Source organism: Pollicipes pollicipes, unplaced genomic scaffold (genome assembly GCF_011947565.3).
Source record: "Pollicipes pollicipes isolate AB1234 unplaced genomic scaffold, Ppol_2.1 Scaffold_3447;HRSCAF=4054_pilon_pilon_pilon, whole genome shotgun sequence".
NCBI lineage: Eukaryota > Metazoa > Arthropoda > Thecostraca > Pollicipedomorpha > Pollicipedidae > Pollicipes > Pollicipes pollicipes.
This window is the reverse complement of record NW_023596297.1, coordinates 13747983-13768895: the sequence shown is the minus strand read 5'-3', so window position 1 is coordinate 13768895 and position 20913 is coordinate 13747983. Positions and strand designations below refer to the sequence as shown.

Below are 20913 nucleotides of genomic sequence, written 5' to 3'. Positions count from 1 at the left end.
TGCGACCATCCCCTGCGCCCCAGCTCGTCGACAGCGGCTCCACCAGGGTCTCACGGTTGCGCCGCTGTGCCCGTCGCCGCGGCTGCCCCGGAGCCGGGCGGGCCTAGCCCGAGGAGCGTGCGTTGATTAGTGCATCGGTACAGGAGAAGCGGGGCAGACAACCTTGTGAAGCGGCGCACACGTTCGTGACGGGCACTGCCGGAGAGAGTGTGGTGTCGCACTTAAGCCGACAGCAACAGGTAAAGGACTGTTCAGAGCGGTAAGAAAATGGGTCACCCGTCACTCAACAATAAGAGCGCGAGAGTTCCCCATCGAGAAGTGCTCTCGAAGGAGTTGCGTAACGTTCGCTGGGCCGATAACTCTAACTACCCCGGTCCTGCGTTCTGCCCTAGCATGCATATGATGCCATCGGCCATTAACTCAACACACCAGTAAGACATTGTGCTAATGAGATGGTACATTTGCTGTATCAGTAAACTATGTGATAATTAATTGGATTTTCATCAAAGGCTATAAGCAGAATTTATATGCCGGAAGAAGAATCTGCATACAACAGTCAGCCATGCATTTCAGACTTATGCGCTGGAAAAATGAAAGATATTGTGGCGTTGACCATATACATTTGGCAGATATCGTCTTTTTGGGCTGTTTGCATTAGTTTCGCTTGGCATGACGAAATATGTGTGAGTATTTCAGAGAAATTTGCGGTGGTTGGTTTTTGGCTTCTCCTTTTTGGCGATGATTATTCTGACGCACGGAAGTGTTAATTCAGTAGCTAACGCGGTGGCGGAGAGTGTGGTGAATACCAACGCTATTCAATGCGTGTTTTGGGCACGAAGATTAAAAGCTCGCGTGGCTTGCCGATGAAAAATAACTAACGTTGTTCCACTGCTTCCAAAAGTTGCTGTGTTTGTCGAACCCCGTCCTTGTTTTGCTGGTATTATTGCAATTTTTTGTTGTTGCACGAACAACAGTTGTGCGTACTTACCTATACATATATTTTTTGAAAGGTTAGCTACAGCTTTCTCTCACCTCGCTGCATTTGCCCGCCCAATTCGCAGCCCGTATGTCCCAAACCGCTCAGGAGGTAGGTTTATTGCAAGTCTGGCTATATTCCCTTGCAACATTTAGGGCACCTTTTCTCTCAAAGCTTCCAATGCCCATCATCTCAGCCTAGCAAAAACTTGATACCAAGCTCGTCAACGGCGTTAATGCTACAAACTGACCCGCAGCTATCGCGCAAACCATGGTGTGATTTTAAATCACGTGCGCAGCATCTCTTCTGACCCTTGGCGGTGAGGGTGCCAAGAAAATGCTTGAGAAAGGCCAGGTCCTCGGTGGCCTTTGCAGAGCCTGGTTAGAGGGAATGTTCCACTCCCTTTAAGCAGAGTTTTGAAATGAAATAGTCATCTTGACTTTTCGATGCAATTCATAGCCCTGTCTTGCTAAAGACCTAAACCCCTCTAGTTTCTAGGCTTCACGACCGCGCAAATGGGGAAAAAAATTTCGGGAGAGTATTTTGAGGAGAGTATTTCAAACTCACATTGGCACTCATGGCGTCATAATAACGTCATTCCAATCCCGCAATTTCATAAGTCATGTGGAAATCAAGGCTGAGGAAAATATAACGGTGGAGTCGTTCACATCTGGCCTTCGTGACCACAATTTCCAGATACAACCGCCGTCAATTCACTTTCCATCAATGCTATGCAAGGTACGATGACGTAAACAAGGAAGTATGGAGAAGCAGATGTGCCAAAGAAAGAAACTGTGGTGTCAAGAACCGTTTTTTCCACCTAAAAGCATGCCAATAGTTATTAGTGATCTTTTTATCGTATCTGATGCCTGCCTAATATCTTAAAATGTGAAACATTAGTTTTAACAACACCAAGTGTTGATGTCTCGCTAAGTTAGCGCCACTCGCACTCCAAGCGTCAGATGGCACAGACGTCACGAGGCATTGGGAGACCTTGACACTGCTGTCAACGAATTCAGGCGGGCGCGACACCTGTCCTTGGAATGCTAATCGATTGGCCTTTGGCACGGTGGGCTTCAAGGCTCAGTAAATAGAAGGATGTGAGGATAGGCCGGAATGAATGCCGATTTTGTAAATAACAATGATTTAGAAGGTTCAGAATTAGGAAAAAAGGCGCCGAGGCAAGTGTTATTTCTGATCAATGCATACGACCAGGCGCATTTTAGCATGCTAACAGGGAGGTGGGGGGGGGGGGGGGGGGGGGGTGGGGAGGGAGGGAAGGTGGATAATCCCTATTAGGAACCGCCAAATCCACTTACTAAACTGCGAAATCCCCCTCCCCTCCAGTGGAAACCTCGAAAAAAACCTCGTTTGCCTGTTGCTTCGACCGACAATGTTTTATATTTTGAGGCGGCTCAGGCAGAGACTGTGAGGAAACACCTGAGAGTCGCGGTGGCGCGTACGCATACAGTCGATATGTGGCCACGGATTCTGCGACGGGCTAGCTTTTCTAAAATAAGAAAAAAAAAGAAAAAGAAAAGAAGGGTGGTGCCGCGTTTGGAATGTTACACAGATGTAGACTTCTGTCAGCTGGATTTTTTAGCGTAGGTGCATGCTGAAATTTGAGAAAATACGACCAACAGGTGCTTTTCATGCTTTTGCTTGTTTTGCCAGATTCCATTCTGATTGGTTCAATTTCATGAATAGTTGCGAACGCAAGCAAGATAAGACGGACCGCGTAAAGATGGGGCGAATCCTGCTGGTAAAATGCGTAGCTCATGGCATAGCTGTGGACAGTACGTGTAGAATGTGACACCACGCAAGTGGCGTTCAGTTGCAAGTGGGCTCCATCCTTTTACCTTGGGATGTGCAGGCATCGGATCAAATTGCTTCCGTTGACGGCGAGTTCTCCGAGGAGTTTTGGAGCTCTCGGTCCTTTCCATGCAACGTCATAATTTCTGACGTTAGATTTTGTACATCCGCGATGAAGCTGACCACTCTTACGGCACTCGCTCAGTACTTGTTACTGCGGGTTTTCCAGAGGGGACGGCGAGACTAGTTTCTCATGTGTTCCCCTCCCTCGCTTCCACCGCTTGTGCTTGCCGCCCATGGTTGTCATATGATGCGCTGTCGAACAATCCTGTTTGGCAATGCAGTGCATCACAGTTTGCTCAAGTAATCATCTGTAAGAATGATGTTTATTTGATTATTATCATTCCGCACGCACCATTTTTCTATATTTTTTGGACACGCACCTACGTCTGAAAAATCATCGTTAACTTTACTTGCATCGGTAACAAAAGCCAACATGGGGGCAATTCTAAGCATCGGTAACAAAAGCCAACGCAGTCGTGCCCTCTCGATTTTCGCCATGACTGCAAATGAAAGACTTACTTTGACACATCCCAAATATTGAACGTTCTTATGATGACATAACTTCCCTGTTTTTAGCTATACCGCCATGCATAAATATTCACTGTTTTTCGTTAGAATTACCCAACCATTGAAATACTCGTGTTGGCTCGTTTATTCACCACTTACTGTGGGCACGTCCAGACTTACTTCATCCATTGCTGAATGGCCACAAAATGACTTTGGGGCGAATTCATGCACCTGCATTGCAGACTGGAAACACACGAATGCATAGTTAACAAAACGAGCCCGAGATCTTATAACCCAGCATGCAGACGAGCCAGCGTAAAGTTCAAACAACCACCCGTGTTCGGTACTCGTTTGGTTATCATCGTGTCTTTTATTGCATGCCGCAAACTTCGAGTCAGTCAAACCATATGTGCCGTCATCATTGCATTTATAACTATCTCTGCACTGTTATAATGCTTTAATTTCATGCACTGCTCCAATCTGATCTACAATTGACCGTCTGTCAAATGCTCACTGCTATGACATCTCCGATGGTGCTGAAATTTTGCTAAATATGCCATCTACACATATGATTTTCGTGACCGTCCCCGATCTGTGAATGCCTTTTTGACAGCTTGGCCACCGTTAGACTTGTTTCACCGGCGCATGCAATTGCCAGCGACGCTGCTGAAAAACAGACATTTCCCATTCCCGTCGGCGCGAGGCGCCCACCCTACCGGCAGCACGTGTGTCCGTTCATTGCGGTCGTGCCTGAATGCTGAATAAATCTCGAGGCTCTTACTGCCTTTTGTTTGACCGGCAGTTGACAAGAAAAAGGCGCCAAATAGACAGAAAGACATGCAGGCGGAACATTTTCGTACATATAATATGTTATGTGAGCGTCTTCTGAACAAGGGGCTAGTACAGAAATGCTGTGCACCCCCATATTGTAGCCGACCACATTCAGCGATTTAAGGTCTAAATTTGATTTTAACCAAGATCATTTGTTTCCACAAAAAACAGCTTTCACAAAATGAAGCTGAGCGAAACTGTTAAAATGACAGCAAGATCCAATAAATGCGCAGGGTTTGTTCTTGTTTTGCCTGAAATTAAAATGACCGGTAGTAACTGTTTTGTTTCCAATCATTACATAAGGTGGTAATCAGCCGCAATAAATCTTTCGTTGCCTGAGCCAAATAGCCAGAGTATCTTCGGTATATACTCCCAGATTTCACACATGTGTACAACTGATAATCGCCTGCATTTTCCAGCGCTGCCGTCACCATACCATCATCAGCAATGGAAGCAACGGCTCTGATTTTGTCCGTCAACAATCAGCCTCAGCGAGGTGAGCTGTGATGCCGTTTAAGCGCGCACTTCGGCTGGCCGGGAAGGAAGCCAAAGTGCGGCCAACGTCTAGGCAGCGTCTGGGCAGTGTGCGAATCACACAGTCGTTCGGTATCAACGACTCGTGATGACGGCAGGAAATTTCCTCACGTCATCCACCCGACGTCTAGCGCACTTGAAGACGCCCTCGACTGGCTTGGCCATGACGGCGCATTTTTTCAGAGCACTGCTTAAAAAAACGAGAGAGAGAGAGAGAGAGAGAGAGAGAGAGAGAGAGAGAGAGAGAGAGAGAGAGAGAGAGAGAGAGAGAGAGAGAGAGAGAGAGAGAGAGAGAGAGAGAGAGAGAGAGAGAGAGAGAGCCAGAGCCAGAGCCAGAGGGAGGAAGAGAGGAGCCAACCTTTGTAGTTTCTGACATCCCGTTGGAAAATTGCGGCCCCGAATCAGTACCCACGCCATCATAACCATTTGTCATAAACAAATCTTTCATGGTTTAGTCTTTACGCCAATTTTGGACTTTTGGTCACGCAGACATATGCAACAACTTTCGTATTTTGACTTTATGAAGGTCAGGGAGGTCTCTGATCTGAAATAACCTCGATCGAGCTTGCTTGGGGGATCGCTTCGCCTTTGGAAGTGTTTGCCGCTGATTGTTGTTAGGATATGCTTCATTACGCGTTTTATTTGTTAAGCAGGCTGAAAACAGACGGACTAAAGCGGGTAATGCAAGACAACACTTTTGATGCTACGGATTAGACCGGACATTATTTGGTATTTTTGAAAGTCAGATTGTAGTTGCTCTAAATTTAAGTTGGCGAGTCAGAATGGCCTTGACCCTCAAAACCCAGTTAGAAAGGGCTCTAGTAACATCCCAAGATCAGGACCATTTCCTTACATGTCACCCATACGTAATCTCATGTCTCGTGATCAGGTCAAGCGGTCGTAGCGGAACGTTCGTTATTTGGCCATGACAGCCCGAGTCTCGAGCCTGAACCTGTCCGGCCGGCCATTCAGACCGAGCCCGCCTGTGCTGCAGATCATCCCGAGAGCCGTTCGGACCGAGCTCTCCTGTGCTGCAGATCACCCCTAGAGCCGTTCAGACCGAGCCCGCCTGTGCTGCAAATCATCCCGAGAGCCGTTCGGAACGAGCTCTCCTGTGCTGCGGATCATCCCTAGGGCCATTCAGACCGAGCCCTCCTGTGCTGCAGATCACCCCTAGAGCCGTTCAGACCGAGTCCGCCTGTGCTACAAATCATCCCGAGAGCCGTTCGGACCGAGCTCTCCTGTGCTGCAGATCACCCCTAGAGCCGTTCAGACCGAGCCCGCCTGTCCTGCAGATCACCCCTAGAGCCGTTCAGACCGAGCCCGCCTGTGCTGCAGACCACCCCGAGAGCCATCAGCGCCCACGCATACGTCAACGCCGCCTTCGTGCTGCTGTTAGACCCGGCCACCTGGCAAGTTTGGTTCACCTCCAGCTGTGAAATGAATGCCCGGCAAGAAGACGATATTTGGAGATGAAGATTGGAGAATATTTTTGTAAATAGAGTCACCCAGAAATTCTTTTTCTGTCTCCAGGTGATACTACACACGCTGGGCGATCGGGTGCCAGCTCATCTAAGATCCGGGGGTCAGGACCTGACCCGGTCACTGGTGCGTGGCACGCAGGAGCTTGACACGGACAAGACACTCTGGCCGGTCAACAAGGGCATGCCCAAGCTGGAGGCGCAGATCCAGACGTCAGGTTCGTCACCGGCCCGGGCTGGCCGAGCGAAGTGGTGCTCGCCCGAGATCACAGCTCTGACGACTGTGTGTTGGCGGGGGAATTTCAAGGACTCGGTGCTGTGATGTCACTTCACGTGCCGAAATCGTGTCATGTTTGGGTTGGAGGGCGGAGGTTCTGCTGACGCATCGGGTCGGATCGTCCCATGCTAGCCTCTCGTCCCCTCCTCCTCTCTCCGCTAAGCAAAAAGATACAAACATTGGCAGTCTACGTGTGAGGCCTGAGCGCCATTTAGAGGTTATACACAACTGACGTGCCGAGCACCAAAAGTGGCCACTGCGATGGGCACGCTGATGCTGTCGAATCCCAAGCTTTGGATCGACTGGTAACAGCTGCAGGCGTATCAAACAGCACACGAGTCATCATGCTTTCCCTTCAGATGAGGACAGATTTATTACGCGCACGCGCGCCGTTGAATTGTGCGGAGCGATGCAAGCTGAGCAAATACCGGCGCTGTAATATTGCGTAATTTGCACCTCTTCGGCAATGCAGTGAGAGCCTACAAGCTAATATGAAATCATCTCGAGAAGGCACCGTCGAAACGGCTGTCGATGGATGTGGTTGACCTGGCCCCACAGCTTCACCCTCTTACTGCCTTGCTGAGCCAGTGACACAGTGAACGCTGAGCCGCGCAGTCAGCACATTATAATGAAGCACAACACTCATGTCCTACGCCCAGCCCAACGCCCATTCATGGCCCACGTTACTCGAGTTGGGAGGAAAGGCAACGTCGGGGCGTGACGAGGCACATGATTCATGAGCAAGGCCTAAATATCCTCAGGCTACTGATTTGAAATGACTATCTTCACAATAACGCTTCGGCAGGACTCCTCGCTAGAACATATTGTCTCCAAGACGAACTGTTCTAGTTGTCCGTTCCGAGAGCTCAGCTGCTCAAAGCGCCTCCCGTGGGTTCATCAGATCACCCTCCCGTGATGGAAAGGGTTCGAGTCTGTCTAGAAAACCCGTCATTGAAAACATTCCAATCCTGTGGAGCCCAGGCACTCTAGGCTTCGCCACATGAAATAAAAGCCGACAGCCGTCAGTAGCGCAAAAGGCTCGCCGTCGGAACTCGTTGATGCGTGCAAACCACCTACTAGCCAATAGCAGACTTAAAATGGCTATGGTTGTGGAAGTAAAGTGCACCGTTCACAGCCTTTACCAGTTACTACACTTGGAATCAAATAAAAATGCATTGCTTGAACTGGCATTGCTTGAACTGCTCTTACTCAGTCGTACTTTTGTAATAGTTCCATATCATATCATAGCATAATGATGGCTCGGTCCACGCAATAATTTCAGAACACTTTGCATTGGTCTCAACGGCACCTTTGTCGTAACACAAAATTGCGCCAGAAACACTTGTGTCATATGCTTGAAGCTGGTCCAAATGCACCTAAAACCGGTACAAATGCCCCTCATACCCCCGGCTCGGCGTGACACGGGCTTTGTGACCGTGCAGTTCTATTACTCATGTCTGTTTGCGCCATTAGGTGAGTGTTCGGACTTTTTACACGGTGCAAGCTCTTCTTGACTGAGCGGCGAGGGCTACAGCGGAGGTCAGAACGCCTGCCTCTGCCGTTGATCCCCCGGCTGGAAGATCGGCTCCGGCTGCTGGAGGGGATTAGAGTGCCTGATCATAAGCGCTCTGATCGTTGGGCGGAGCGTTCACCTGCATCATACCGACATCGTCCTTGACCTTGTTACCTAGGAGCTTGACATCGCGAGCTGCCGGGGGAGCTGCACGGCTACTACGTGCTCACCAAGGTCGCGAACGCCGAGCTCGGCGCCATCGACGCTTCGGCCGCCATGGTGAGACTGACGACCTCACTGTGCTCTGAAGACTTAGCACAGCGTACATCAGTATGCTGCCGGTATAGTCCATAGCGTTGCCTGTCACCACATCGATACTTATTGAACTTCATAGCATCAGCACGAATTGCTGATAAATTGCCGCAGATGGTAATGCCACTATTCGTGTGAAGACATGAAGCCTTCGAACACTGGATACGTGTCAGCTCCATCAAAAGAAATTCTGTTAATTTGTCTTTCCTCGGTAGAATACTGTTGTCGGCATCACACAGCTCTTTTAACTCCACATGCTTGACAGGCCACGAAAGGCGTTGCAGCGTTTTTCACCGTGAGGGACTTCACCTCCTCCAACGGATAGAGCTCGATAGCAGACCTTATCCTCTTTAAGTGCATCGATCCCGAAAAGATGGCATCTGAAGATGTAGAAAACGGGGTGTCTTACGTTTTAGCGACCTTTTTCCAAGTGGCTTCTCTGCCATGGATACCATAATGGTGCCACTTACGGACCGACCTCATCTTACGTTAGACCCATCCCTTCAAATTGCTGCGAGGCTGTCCCTCAACCAAGGCCTTGTTAAAAAATTGTACTGGTCTCTAGGCTTCAGATGCGGTTCAACGAACCTCGAAGACCATTGGATGAGTGTAAGTTCCCGCGGTAATGTGTCCTTTGAAGACAGTAATTTCGCTTTGAAGGCCATGTGTTAGGCTTCTATACATGAACGTAAAATCCATGGGCTATTTATGCTACTTGTCCAATCGCTAAGGACGTGGATATTCTGTCAGTGACATCGTGACAACGGTCCGATCTCGAAGCAATGCTCGTCTTGATGCTGCTCATTGCAGGAACGCTCTCGGATAAACCGATGCGCGCGCGCCGGTTTGTCTAAAAGCATTGTTACAATGAGCACACGGCTCGTGGGGAGTGCTGTCTTGTAGATTATTGCATTCTGATTTGGGTAGGGATTAGCTTTGAATAGAACAACTGCGGGTAATATCCGCTGCAAATTTGCCCGCATCCTTTAATATGGGTACGAATATGCATTGATTAAATCATGCTGCGGCAATAAAACCAGCTGCCTGGCTCCCTCATGTTACTTTTCCCTAACCATCACCAATAATTTCCCTTGAGGAGTATTTGACATGGACGTTTCACCGCCATCGAGTGCATCTTCCGGCTCTCACATGGACGTTTTCCGCAGACTCGCGTAACTAGCAGTCCCCAAAACTCGCAGCTGACTTCCGGTCTCTTCTTCTGACATGGGTTAGCTGGTGACTGCGCTACCCCTTGCTCGCAGGTGCTCGCTTGGGACACGGTGCGGTTCTGCGGCCAGCCCGTCGGCCTGGTGGTGGCCGACACCAAGCCGATCGCCCGCACCGCGGCAGCACTAGTCCGTGTCGAGTACCTGCAGGTGGCGACACCGGTGATCAGCATCAAGGAGGCGCTGAAAACCCAGCCAGACGGCAGACAGCAGAGCACCTTCGTGCCGGTCATCGTCACCACTGGGGATGCGGAAGGTACTGAGTGTGGCCAGTGTTTGTGAATCCCCCCGCCAGGTACAGCCGGGAAGGAGATTATGGAACGCCTTGGGGTGGGTGAATGGGGGTGCCCAGGACTTTTTAAGGTGTATATGATCGGTATAAAGCATTTGTCATCGTCCCAGGAACTCCTGTGTCTATTGTGATGTGAACATCCTAAGAAACCAAAAGGTACTTTAGGTGTTCTAGATGCCGCCATTGATAACATTTGGACCTCGGACCATTTCCATAGAACGGTTCCCGGCAGTGAATGAATGACTTTCCAACGATATATCCCAGCATATCACAGCTCAAGCAGAGTGCCTCCACCACCAAGCACCGACGCAGACCAGCTGTTGACACGAGAATAGACCTCTCGGTCCCCTCCCGCAGCCGCCATGAAGGGCGCCCCGCACCATGCTTCCGGAGAGTGGGAGATGGGCTCGCAGTACCACTTCTACATGGAGACCCAGTCGGTGCGGGTGGTGCCCTGCGAGGATGGCCAGCTCAACGTCTACTGCGCCGCGCTAGGGCATGCGAGACGTGGTCGACCGGGTGTCCGACGCTGTCAACATCCCCACCAACAAGTGAGACGGCAAGCCGCAGCGTGGTGACGAAGGTGTTGTTCTGCATAATCGCCCGGTAGGTGCAGCAGGGATGCATCATAACACTTACCTCTCTTCAGTATAACGTTTCTACATCTCATCTCTTTGCGGCTTTTCACCGCTTTCTGAATGCAGTCGATGTCCATGTCTTTAGAGGACAACATTTCGTTCACTTAACTTGCCTCAGCATCGCCGACTGAGCAAGATCAACTGCGAGTTGCGTCGCATAGGCGGCTGTTGAGGCGGCAAGACGACCAACCCGCCGCCGATCGCTAGTGCTGCCGCCCTGGCGGCCGTCAAGCTCAACAGGCCGGTGCGGATCGTGCTGGACATCGAGACCAACATCTCCATGTGCAGCAGCCGCGTGCCGCGGTTAGCTGGAGGTATTGCGGTCGGATCTGCCGTTTCAAGGTATTGGTAGCTGGTCCGCATATTTCAGAGCTGTTCCACCCACTCGAAAGGATGTGCCGAGGGACTTTAGAATGAAGCTGCTGAAGAGCAACAAAATGATTTTGCCGTCTTCATCTCTAAAGGGCAACATTGAAATGTTTCCATCGCATGCGAACTGACAGCGCTTGCCTATCGTTGTTCCTTTTCTTCGAATGCGTGGATAACGCAATGTTCGGATGTGATTTCTTTCAGTATCGCGTTGCATGATCTAGAATCCAGCGCCTAATGCATTGTTTTGTAAATTCTGAGTTTTTGGCCCACCATCGTTTGTTAGAACCCGCACCCGATCCGTCAAAGCAGAATGTCTTCATAGTTCATCGTGCCGTTCGATGGTTGTAATGTCAGCAGAACGAACGTTGCTAATTTGCCAACCAAACTCAAAATCGATGTCTATACCTAGAACCCGCCGCCCTCTTATTTTGTTGGCACAAAGCTAAAAAGCTTGCCGTGCTGATTTATACCACGGACACAACGAATATGGCCCATTGTTACAAACGAAACCTCTGGCCCCAGTGACAAGGCCGACGTCCTGACATACGGCTGTTTTGCCATTATGACTAGAGCATTTTGGAGCATTAGAATGCAATATGTATTAATGTACGGCTTACATTTCAGTGAGGACAATATCGTAACAGTTTTCCAGCGAGGACAGTCATCACGTGACTGATGGACAACCACGTCAAGTTTAAATGATGCACGGGCGGAAGTGGGAATACTTCGGAGGCAGCCCCAGCTACTGAAGCATGAGAGCTAGCAGCGATCGTCATATTTGTACACTCTCAGCTTTGCATCACGTACGTCTTCCCGGCCAGCCTCATGTATCCTACATTCTCCACTACTCTGGTGTATTGCCAAGGGCGGATGCAAGTATTACAGCGTAGGAGAAGCAGACGCTACCATCTGCACTGCAGCGCTCTTGCACTTACCACATGTTTTAATTACCCCATTTGTAAAGATTTACATACAAGCTGATTAAAAAAGGACCGACTTATGTGCCTTGGGCCCACCACACTTGCAACATGGAAATGCAGATAAATGCGAGATGTTGAAATTATTTGTGCAGATGATGTAACAAGTTTTGATTACGCACCTTTTGCTTTGATGAATGCGGCACTGACATTCCTCGAACTTTAAAAAAATTAACCTAGTTAGCATCACAAGCTTTCGGTTGAAATATTGCTCATCGAAATGGTTGCAGCAGATGCCACTAGGTCTTGGGAATCGGCAGCGCACGGATTCAAAACGAAATGCGCCGTGCGAAAATAGGGTTAAATGTCTATCAAGTTTGCATGCCAAGCAAAGTGAGCCGAAAGAGAGTGCGTTCACAGATGAAGATTTTCAAGATATTTGTGCTGGGTGACAAGCAAATCAGTGCAAAGTATAATTACGACTGGTGCAGATTCCTCAAGCGTAACGTCAGCTTCTCGCTACAGTCGCTGAAGACAGAAGAAGTCATCCTTGTCCACTTCTTGGACATCCATCGCAAGATTTCCGACGTTTCAAACCCTGTGTTGAAAGGCTTACATCATCTCACGTCCAGCCTCACTAAATCCCACCCAGCGTATGGAGCCTAGCTTCTCATAATTAATTCGATCCAGTGTATTCGTCAATAGTTCGATAAGACGCGGCATGACGGCTGTCTGCCCTGTCTGAGGGCAAGCAGAGGGCATTTTGAAGCGCGCGATGCCGGTCCTCGTGTCAAAACAAAACTCGCAAGCCTTCCGGCGCTGCGTTGTTACACCGTACACGTCAAGGCCGCGGTACGCCAGTGCAGTGGTCAGATGGCTTACGGGTGACAAGAGCCTCACAGACACACATCGCGAACATCTGCCCGACCACGAAGCGGGTATGTCCACGTCACTTTAAACAAGTCGTTGACATGTGCCATCAGTTCAGCTTTCAGGCATACGGTCGCACCATGTCCACCGCAGCCAGAGGTCATGGTGTGACGTCAGACAACAGACGAAGGTTCCCGTTGGCCCAGTCTCTCAGTGGGGAACGGTAATGCCCAAGCGCTTGATAACATTGACCGCCTGGTTCCAGTCATTCGCTCAAGTTTCCGCCCTCTCCAGGGCGTTTATTTTCGGGAAAAATTCTATGTCATTTAGATAATCTAACTCAGGATATGAGCTTCAGTAAAACAGCGTCCGAGAACGCTGTTCAGAGGGGACCGCAGTTCCCCAAACCCAGAATATATGGAAGCAAACAGTTTGGATGTAAGTGGACCGAAAGGCCCAGTGCCTGCCATTTTCTGCCTGTCAACACGTCTATCAAGCTGATGTGCACCCACCGCCCTCAATAAAAAACACTGTCCAGACTCCAGAGGTCTGCTCGGTTTAGTTCCATGAGACGAAATGGTGGGCGCTCAAGCAGCTGGCGCGCTCTGTACATTTGCAGGAGACGAAAAAGGAAAAATCGAACCGACCCATGCATTTCTGTTCAGAATGAAACACTGCAGCGAGAGAGCTGCGTCGCAAGCTACCCAGGCAGCTGGTTTAGGTGTGGTGAATATCAAACACAAGCACAATCCACGATTCGCAAACCACGAGTTCTATTTTTCTCCACCATATAATTTCCAAATGGTGTTAAGCTACATGCAATAAATATTCGCTTTTCGATGTGCAATATATATATATATACATATATATTGGACATTAATATATATATATATATATAAATATATATATATATATCGCATATAGAAAAAAAAACATCTGCCAGCATTTCTCTTGCAATGTTCAATGCCTAATAACTATGGCTCCAACGCACCCTAGATGGTGAGAGTGCTGCCCAGAGAGGTGCCCTCCGCCTGACGATATCTTCTTTATGGTGCCTGGGTATATCGGCGCAGAAAGATAATGGTCACAATGCCGTGTTATGGCCTCAAATTATGGGGAACGGGCGTTCCCGACATCGATCTATATGGTCCATTGACTTAGTAATGAAAAGCTAAAAGCTGGGGTCTTATCGGCATCGTTTCTCTGCAGTCCAGTAAAGCACGCTGCAATGTCTTGAGCGCACGGAGGCGTTTCAAACGAGTTGCAAGCGACGCTACTAGCCGAGGCCGGCGCTGTTCGCCAAATGCGTGGGGTAGGCTGGCACTGATCTTCCTAATCCTAACAGGATTGTGCTTTTCCTGCTGATGTTCTTTGCATGTTTGGAGTAAGTGCAAGAGCACGGATTACTCTCATCCTTTCTAAATGTACGTTCACGTCCTTGTGTAAGGGCAGCCGCGCGCGCGCGCAGATGCTCATGTACTAATGTGTACGGCATTTCTGTTGTTGTACGCCTTCGTACAGTGCCTTGAGCGCGACTGAATGCCTTCATGTCCGGGCTCCATTATTCTAGCATGGAATATCAATGTATTTGGTGGCACAGTTTTTGCAGATTTCAAAGTCTTTTGTTATAAAATTCAAAGTTTATTAAGGTGGACCCTTTAATAATATTTGCTGTTGTAAATCTGCTTTCGTAGTTATTCACGAAAGCAAATGATTTCTAATTGAAGGAAGCAATGTCAGCAAAGACATAACCTCACTTTGTAACGCTAGCTTCAGACCTGACCTGATACCCCTCCCTACCCCTTCCCCGGCAAGCTGTGAGCCGCCGTCATGTCCAGCATCCACTCCACATCCGAGGCCGGTGTCTGACCGTCCCGTGTGGACGTGGCAGCGCGCGGCGGTGCACCGCCCACACCCCCTCGCCGCAGTCCGCGCGACGCCGCCGGGCGATAGCGCGATGAAGCGCCGCCGGCGCGCCGCGCGCGGCCCTTATCTGCTCCCGGGGAGCGGCGCCGGCCGTCGACAACGGGTTCGGCCGACGTAGCCGGAGCCGCTGACGGCGCCGCCGGTCGGACCGAACCCCGCCAGACGCCTCCGGCTGTGCCGCCGTCAGCTGGGTCAGAGAGGAGCGATGGGCGAAGGTGGGCTGGCGCGGCTGCTGCGAGGGGCTGGGCGGCTGGGCTGGAACGCCGGCAGTGATGTCGATTGTTTATCGAGGGAAATGTGTTCGTGTCGGGTAAAATAACCAATATTTATGCATGGATTTGGGTGTATAAAAATGTGTTTTTCTGTACTTTTCCTGGAACGAACACAAATTTTGACTCAAGTGAACCGTTTTGCGTTGAGATAGGGCTTTCCACAATGGAACGATGGGAAGCGAATCGGAAGAGTTCGCCTAACCATTGGACGCATTTAACAGAGATCTCTTTGGGCTAGTTAGATCGTTGTAAATTGCCTTTCTATCGGTGACTTCAATAATTCTCAGGACGGGACGTTCATTTTTTTACCTCAGGTCTGTCGCATTTATCAATATCAAATTTGTAGCTGGCATCTAGTAGCAAAAGCTATTTGAAACTATTGGTGCTCGCTCGACGTAGCTAAATTACAAGACTAATGTCTTGAATTGCGCACCGTGTATGGCGTATTGTGTCAATACAAGAACGATTTTTGAAGTGCATCATAACTAACTGCCTCTTGTGAAGTACTGGGTCTGTGTCTGATTTCATAAACGTTTCAAAGTAATGTGAATGAACCGGTCTCACCAAGTCATACAAGGGCAGGCTGTACGAGTATATATGTACATACAAACTGGTCAGATGTGTGTGCATGCATACAAATAAACAAAATGTAAGTAAGTAGTCAAGTTTAGCGTCCTTTACTGTCTTTTCAAAAGGGTTTACTCCGATTACAGGGGACAGTCCCACCGCAAAATGGCATTATGGAAAAATGACGCCCATTTGACATTTTGTAGTCGCCTTTGCTAAGTTCTAAGCACGTGCTCGGAGCTAAAAAGCCCTGTTCCTGTACAAGCATAAACAGTACACCTGGCCTTTTTAAATGCACTTTGGGTGAGTAGCGTGCATGGAAAAGTCCAAAGCATAAACTTTTCTTTTGGTGACCCCGCCTCATCAGCCAAATGGGTCAGAAGCTATCCCCAAAATGAACTGCAAGGCTTCACACCCCTGTGAATCCGTCAATCCCAAGTCGTTTGGCGAAGGCAAGGTGACAGTTGTGATAGCATTCGGACACGAGAACAGACCCATAGCCAGACCAAACCCCGCTGGGCGCATCAGCGTCACAGCATGCAGACATGAGACTGTCATGATTAGACATTTAGTATGTAAACGTCTCATCTCATTATCAAAAAAACCTGAGCCTTTTCAATGGATGTCTGGGATCAGAGCTCACACTAAACAGTGCTTGTTGTGCGAGCCCTAGCCCTACCATCCAATCGTGCAATGCCAGGCCAACGCCAGGATTTGGTGGCGAGAGTTTAACGTCCCGCAAGGCTGGGCACGTTCCGTCCTGCCCTCCGACGTCAGCCGACCCTCCAACGCAGCTGTTGCTACCGGCCGCAGGCCGTACCTGTCAAGGAGAAATAGTGAGCACCTAAAGCAACTCGGACCCACCGGACCACGGGTGGGTGGATCGAGAGCCAAGCGATCCAACCAACTGAACCCATCTTGCCCTGAGTGGGTGGATCGGGAGCCAAGTGATCCAACCAACTGAGCTTTCCGACGGACAAACCATAATGGGACATTCTTGATTTCCAAATAGTGCTAAGCCTGTAAATAACCATTAACTTAATCATACACGCATGCTGTGAGGCATTACATTCCGCGGTGTTATTGCATAAGCACCAGAAGTTTTCAGTCATTCCCTGGACAAATCCTAAGACCATCGAGGCATCCGTCGATTGGACTGCCATACATGAACATTGTACCCTTCCAGCTCAAGAAGCGCAAGCACTGTAACGTGATACTCTGATTTATGTTTCCCATTTCCGTCTCTCAATACCTGACACGTGAAAATGATCCGGGTTTTAAACCGTTTAACCTCTACCTTTGCAGTCATCTTACCATTGGTGGAAAAATTAAATGAAACCCAGTATGCATAATAAAAGTACAATTGAAATTGTTTTCGGAATAAAGTAATTTACCATAATTTTGTTTGCCACATTTGGGGCTCATGGTGCAGATTCAGCTTCGTGCAAACGGGCGTTTCCCACTAATTTCGGTCCTAAATTTGTCGTGGTCAGTCTTCCCTCAGTTATAATCTTGGGTTGTTATTATATTTATCCCTTCCCCTATTGTTTGTGCCTATAGCTGGAATGCAGCGGCTTTGTAATAATGTGTGGCGACCTGTTGCAAAGTGGCTCAAAGCGAGCCAGTTCAACTCCACGAGCAATTCTGATGCCATGGAAACACCCTCATCCTAATGAACGCCGTTACCCACGAAGTCGGGAGCCACGCGGAGAACGGACGTTGTCAGATCTCATGAAAACCACTGCCGATCAGCGGTGGCGAGCCGTGACGTCCCCAGCACCACATGGCGCGACATGCTGAGAATGGCTAGACACGAGACGGAAGGGCCATCACGGCAGATGCCGTCGCGACGTGCTGGTGCTATTCATTCGAAGGTCAAAGTCGTGTAGTCTGGGACGACTTCCCCAGCACCCCGCCTGAGTCGTCACCGGCCGCGGATTGCTCCGTTCGTCCCGCTCGGAGCGTCTGACGGCGCGCAACAGGAGACCCCACGTCCCATTGTCGGCACATTTTCACCTTCCAGCGGACAAGAGGGCGGCGAGCTTTCGCGCTGCGCCATTGTCGCCGCAAATGGCCGCTTTCAGACCGGGTGGCAGGCAGCAGCGCGTCCCTTTCCGTGTGACACGGCTGTCTAAACATGAGCGACGGCTTCTGCCTTTGGCGGACGAGCGTAGACCGCTCGCTGCCTCGGCCGTGTCAGAAGGCTTCCACGACAGAGCCGGGCTGAGCCGGATGGTGAGCGCTGGGCGACACCGCGTGAGATGCAAGCATGCTGATGTATAAACGTTGGCATTCGCGCGTAATAGCGGATGGTACCACGACATCCATTGCTCCGTATCTCGCAAATATGTGAGAGGTGCGGTAGGTGTGGTAGGTAGGTATGCGTGGTATGCTGGCAGGTGTGCGGTTTGCTTACGACCTACGCAACATTTGGAAATGAACGGTGAGGCCAGACCATTGAGTGACTGTTGGGCCGAACGAGGCGTTCACGGTCACGTTGTTTTAGGAAACGTTCACGATAAATTGGTAAGAGGACGTCAGCCAGGTAACCCTGCTTTCATCCGGTCAGCTTCGCTCGAATCTATGCGGGACTCAGACTGGCTCTTCACGAAGAATTTCAGAATTTTTCGGTTTAATTTTATTGTTAGGAGGTTCAACTGCTCGTCGGAATGCAAAGTCCCTCTGATACATAAAGTTCCAAGCGTATTGTCAATAGCGTACACAAGAAAGAAATGCTAACAACAAAACATTTTGTAAGGTTTAGCGGATCAACAAGACACATTACGGACAATGCTGAACACAAAAATCCACGTAAACGATGACGTTTAGTCGTTTTTGGGTCGGTAGTGGATGCGGAAGCATCAGGTTACGTTGGTAGATTTCACCGCTGCTTGATGCTCCTCATTGTCCATAAAATCCACTCATGGTCAGAAATGATAATCTCAACAAACGTAGACGAATTCAAAATACCAACGGCGCACTCAAGCACACGGCGCACTAAAGACTTGAGTGAACGGCGCACTCAACACCTGAGCCTAGCAGGCGCCTCCCAGAATGAGGCGCCTGCTAGGCTCCGGCGCTGTATTGCTACAAGGGCTGCGACATCTGATGACCTGGCTCATAATGTCGGAGAGATTGTGAAAGCACATTGGCAAGCTTCTTTTTCCCGTGACTAACGCATGATATGAAAAGGAAGGCTAATTTGATCATCGCTCAAGATCTTCAGCCAAAATTTTGCGTGCCGGTACACTGAAATCATTAGCGACCTGGAATGTATGCGAGTCTCTTTATATGTTACTGTGCTTGTTGCGCTGTGGAGAACCTGTGCGAGCTGATGTTATAATGGTGGAAAAAGGACCATTTGAAACATCAGAATAGTTGTAAGCCGTCATGTCCAACTGTTCGATTCCCATCCATATTAACTGAAATGGTTATTGTTCGCACCTATCTATGTCCCACAAAAAGCATCGTTGCCGATTGTACGGGATGCCAACGACTGAGAAAGCGGAAAATCATAAGGCGGCATAGCCTTTTGGTTAACCATCTGTCCTCATAGTGAATGCCCCTTGTAGCTCCCAGTCTTATTGCCTATTGTCACCCTTCCATACGCAGTCTTGCTTTTTGTATACATGATGTATTCGGTGCCGCGTTCGCGTTGTTTCTTTTTGTGGGAACTTTCGATGAGCTCCACTGAGAAGACAACACTGTTTTTATAAGTCACTTAGCATTGCTGTGGAAGTCAGTTTAACACCTAAACTGCCCTTTATTTTGTTGCTGGATCTGTCCTTGGCAAGGTGCTTGCGTCGCACCGCGCCTGAGTATGATCAGCGCTGACGCAATAGACCGTGTTATAACTCACTTCAGTCAAACGAAGGCCGGGTATTGGTTTCGTCAGAAAACTGTGGACAGCACATTCGTCTTGAATTGCCCGATATCGTCCTCTCAAAGTCATTGGCCCGATACAGTCCTCTCAAATTTATTGGCCCGGTATGGTCGTCTCAAAGGGCTCAAATGCTATTAGGCAAAGTCACATCAATTTCTAGTAATATTTGCAAGCTTACAAAACGCTATCTCAACGCGGGTCGGAGCGTCGTTAGCGCGGCAAAAGGAAGCGAGCAGTGTATAACCCTGCACGAAGGATGCGGTTAATTATTGTCAACCTGAGTGACAACATTTTTTTGTCCAGTACTCACTAAATCAGTTCGAGGCGAGAGGTGAGGCTTAAGACCAGCTTGCAGATCACTCACGCATGCAACACAGAACATGCCTTCAAGCAGGGCCTTTTTTTGACGTGCGCCTGCAGCCGAAGCTCTTCATTTTACCCGTTCGTTTTGAACTAAGTGAACATGGCGATGCCCCACATAGGCATATTAGAGGTCCTCTGCAACGCGCTTGTGGACAGTGCCACAAACAGGCCAAGAATAGGCCTGGTGGCTTGGAACACACGCTGAGAGGGTTGCTTTCTGTGCTGGGGCGTTACGGTGTTGTCACAGCACTACACACACACACACCCCATCACAACACACACACACACACACACACACCACACACACACACACACACACACACACACACACACGCACACACACGCACACACACACACGCACGCACACACGCGCACACGCACACCTGCACATCGACGGGAGGTCACAGGTCATTGAGTGACCATGACCGGACAGTCGAGATGAATGAGCCGTTGCGGGACCATCGACACGTGACGTGACCAACGCGCACCGATAGGCACACAAGCAGGCGATCGACCACTAACATTCCCTGGCCCGGGCCTGGTGTCGCACCGGGACGGTGGGTGATGTCGCCGACTTCTTTACCTCCCGCACTCTTGGGAAGGTGGGCTGTGCGGGTACCCGGCTGATGTAAATGGCGGTCTGCATCTGCTGTTGTTCCGACCCGGAGCATACTGCCTACTGGAAATGGATGTTCTGTTATTGCTGTAGCTGTGCTGATAACACCTGTGGTTATTCGCAAAATAAAAGTGGAATAGTTTCAGAAAAGCCCTCGTGGAAGACCACTAACTCTCATGATGTGAAGCTTCACATGCTTTTGAGAAAATTGAATACAATATTTCACGTGCCTGAAGGGTCTCGCCAACCTAAGTTATGAAATCACCTGCAAGCCATATCAACTCATGCACTAAATCAATATCTTAACCGGAATCCCTTGCACAAGATTTACTGCACCCATACATCTTGGGCCTGAGCCTCAGATCAGCCATATGAGTTTCTGTAACACAGACTGAAATCCATCTCAGTCCCGATCGGATGCCTCTCGCAGATTCAGAGGAGACGCGTCAGCGGCTCCCAAACTTGTCATGTCCTGCTTTGCCACCCTTAACGCCCTTCATTTGCCACTGAAAGTGCTGCTTAGCTGCGCCAGCTCAATGACACGGAATAACTTGCTCTTTCATTTCAAGGGTGATACTATTAATGATGATTATGCTAATACTTCGGGCTTTACGTAGGTCAAGAGACAAAAAGAAAACAACAAAAAACAAAAAAAAAAAAAAAAA

At 49.3% G+C, this 20913-nt stretch overlaps 1 protein-coding gene across 1 annotated transcript in view; it reads right to left on the bottom strand.

The window, feature by feature from the left end:
- Nucleotides 1–17215: 17215 nt before the first annotated feature.
- Nucleotides 17216–20913, bottom strand: part of LOC119092161 (putative aldehyde oxidase 4) — a 14868-nt gene continuing 11170 nt past the window's right edge. The window contains exon 9 of the mRNA XM_037215136.1: nucleotides 17216–17351. Within this exon, the coding sequence (XP_037071031.1) occupies nucleotides 17216–17351 (136 nt within the window). The remainder of the gene's footprint in view (nucleotides 17352–20913) is intronic.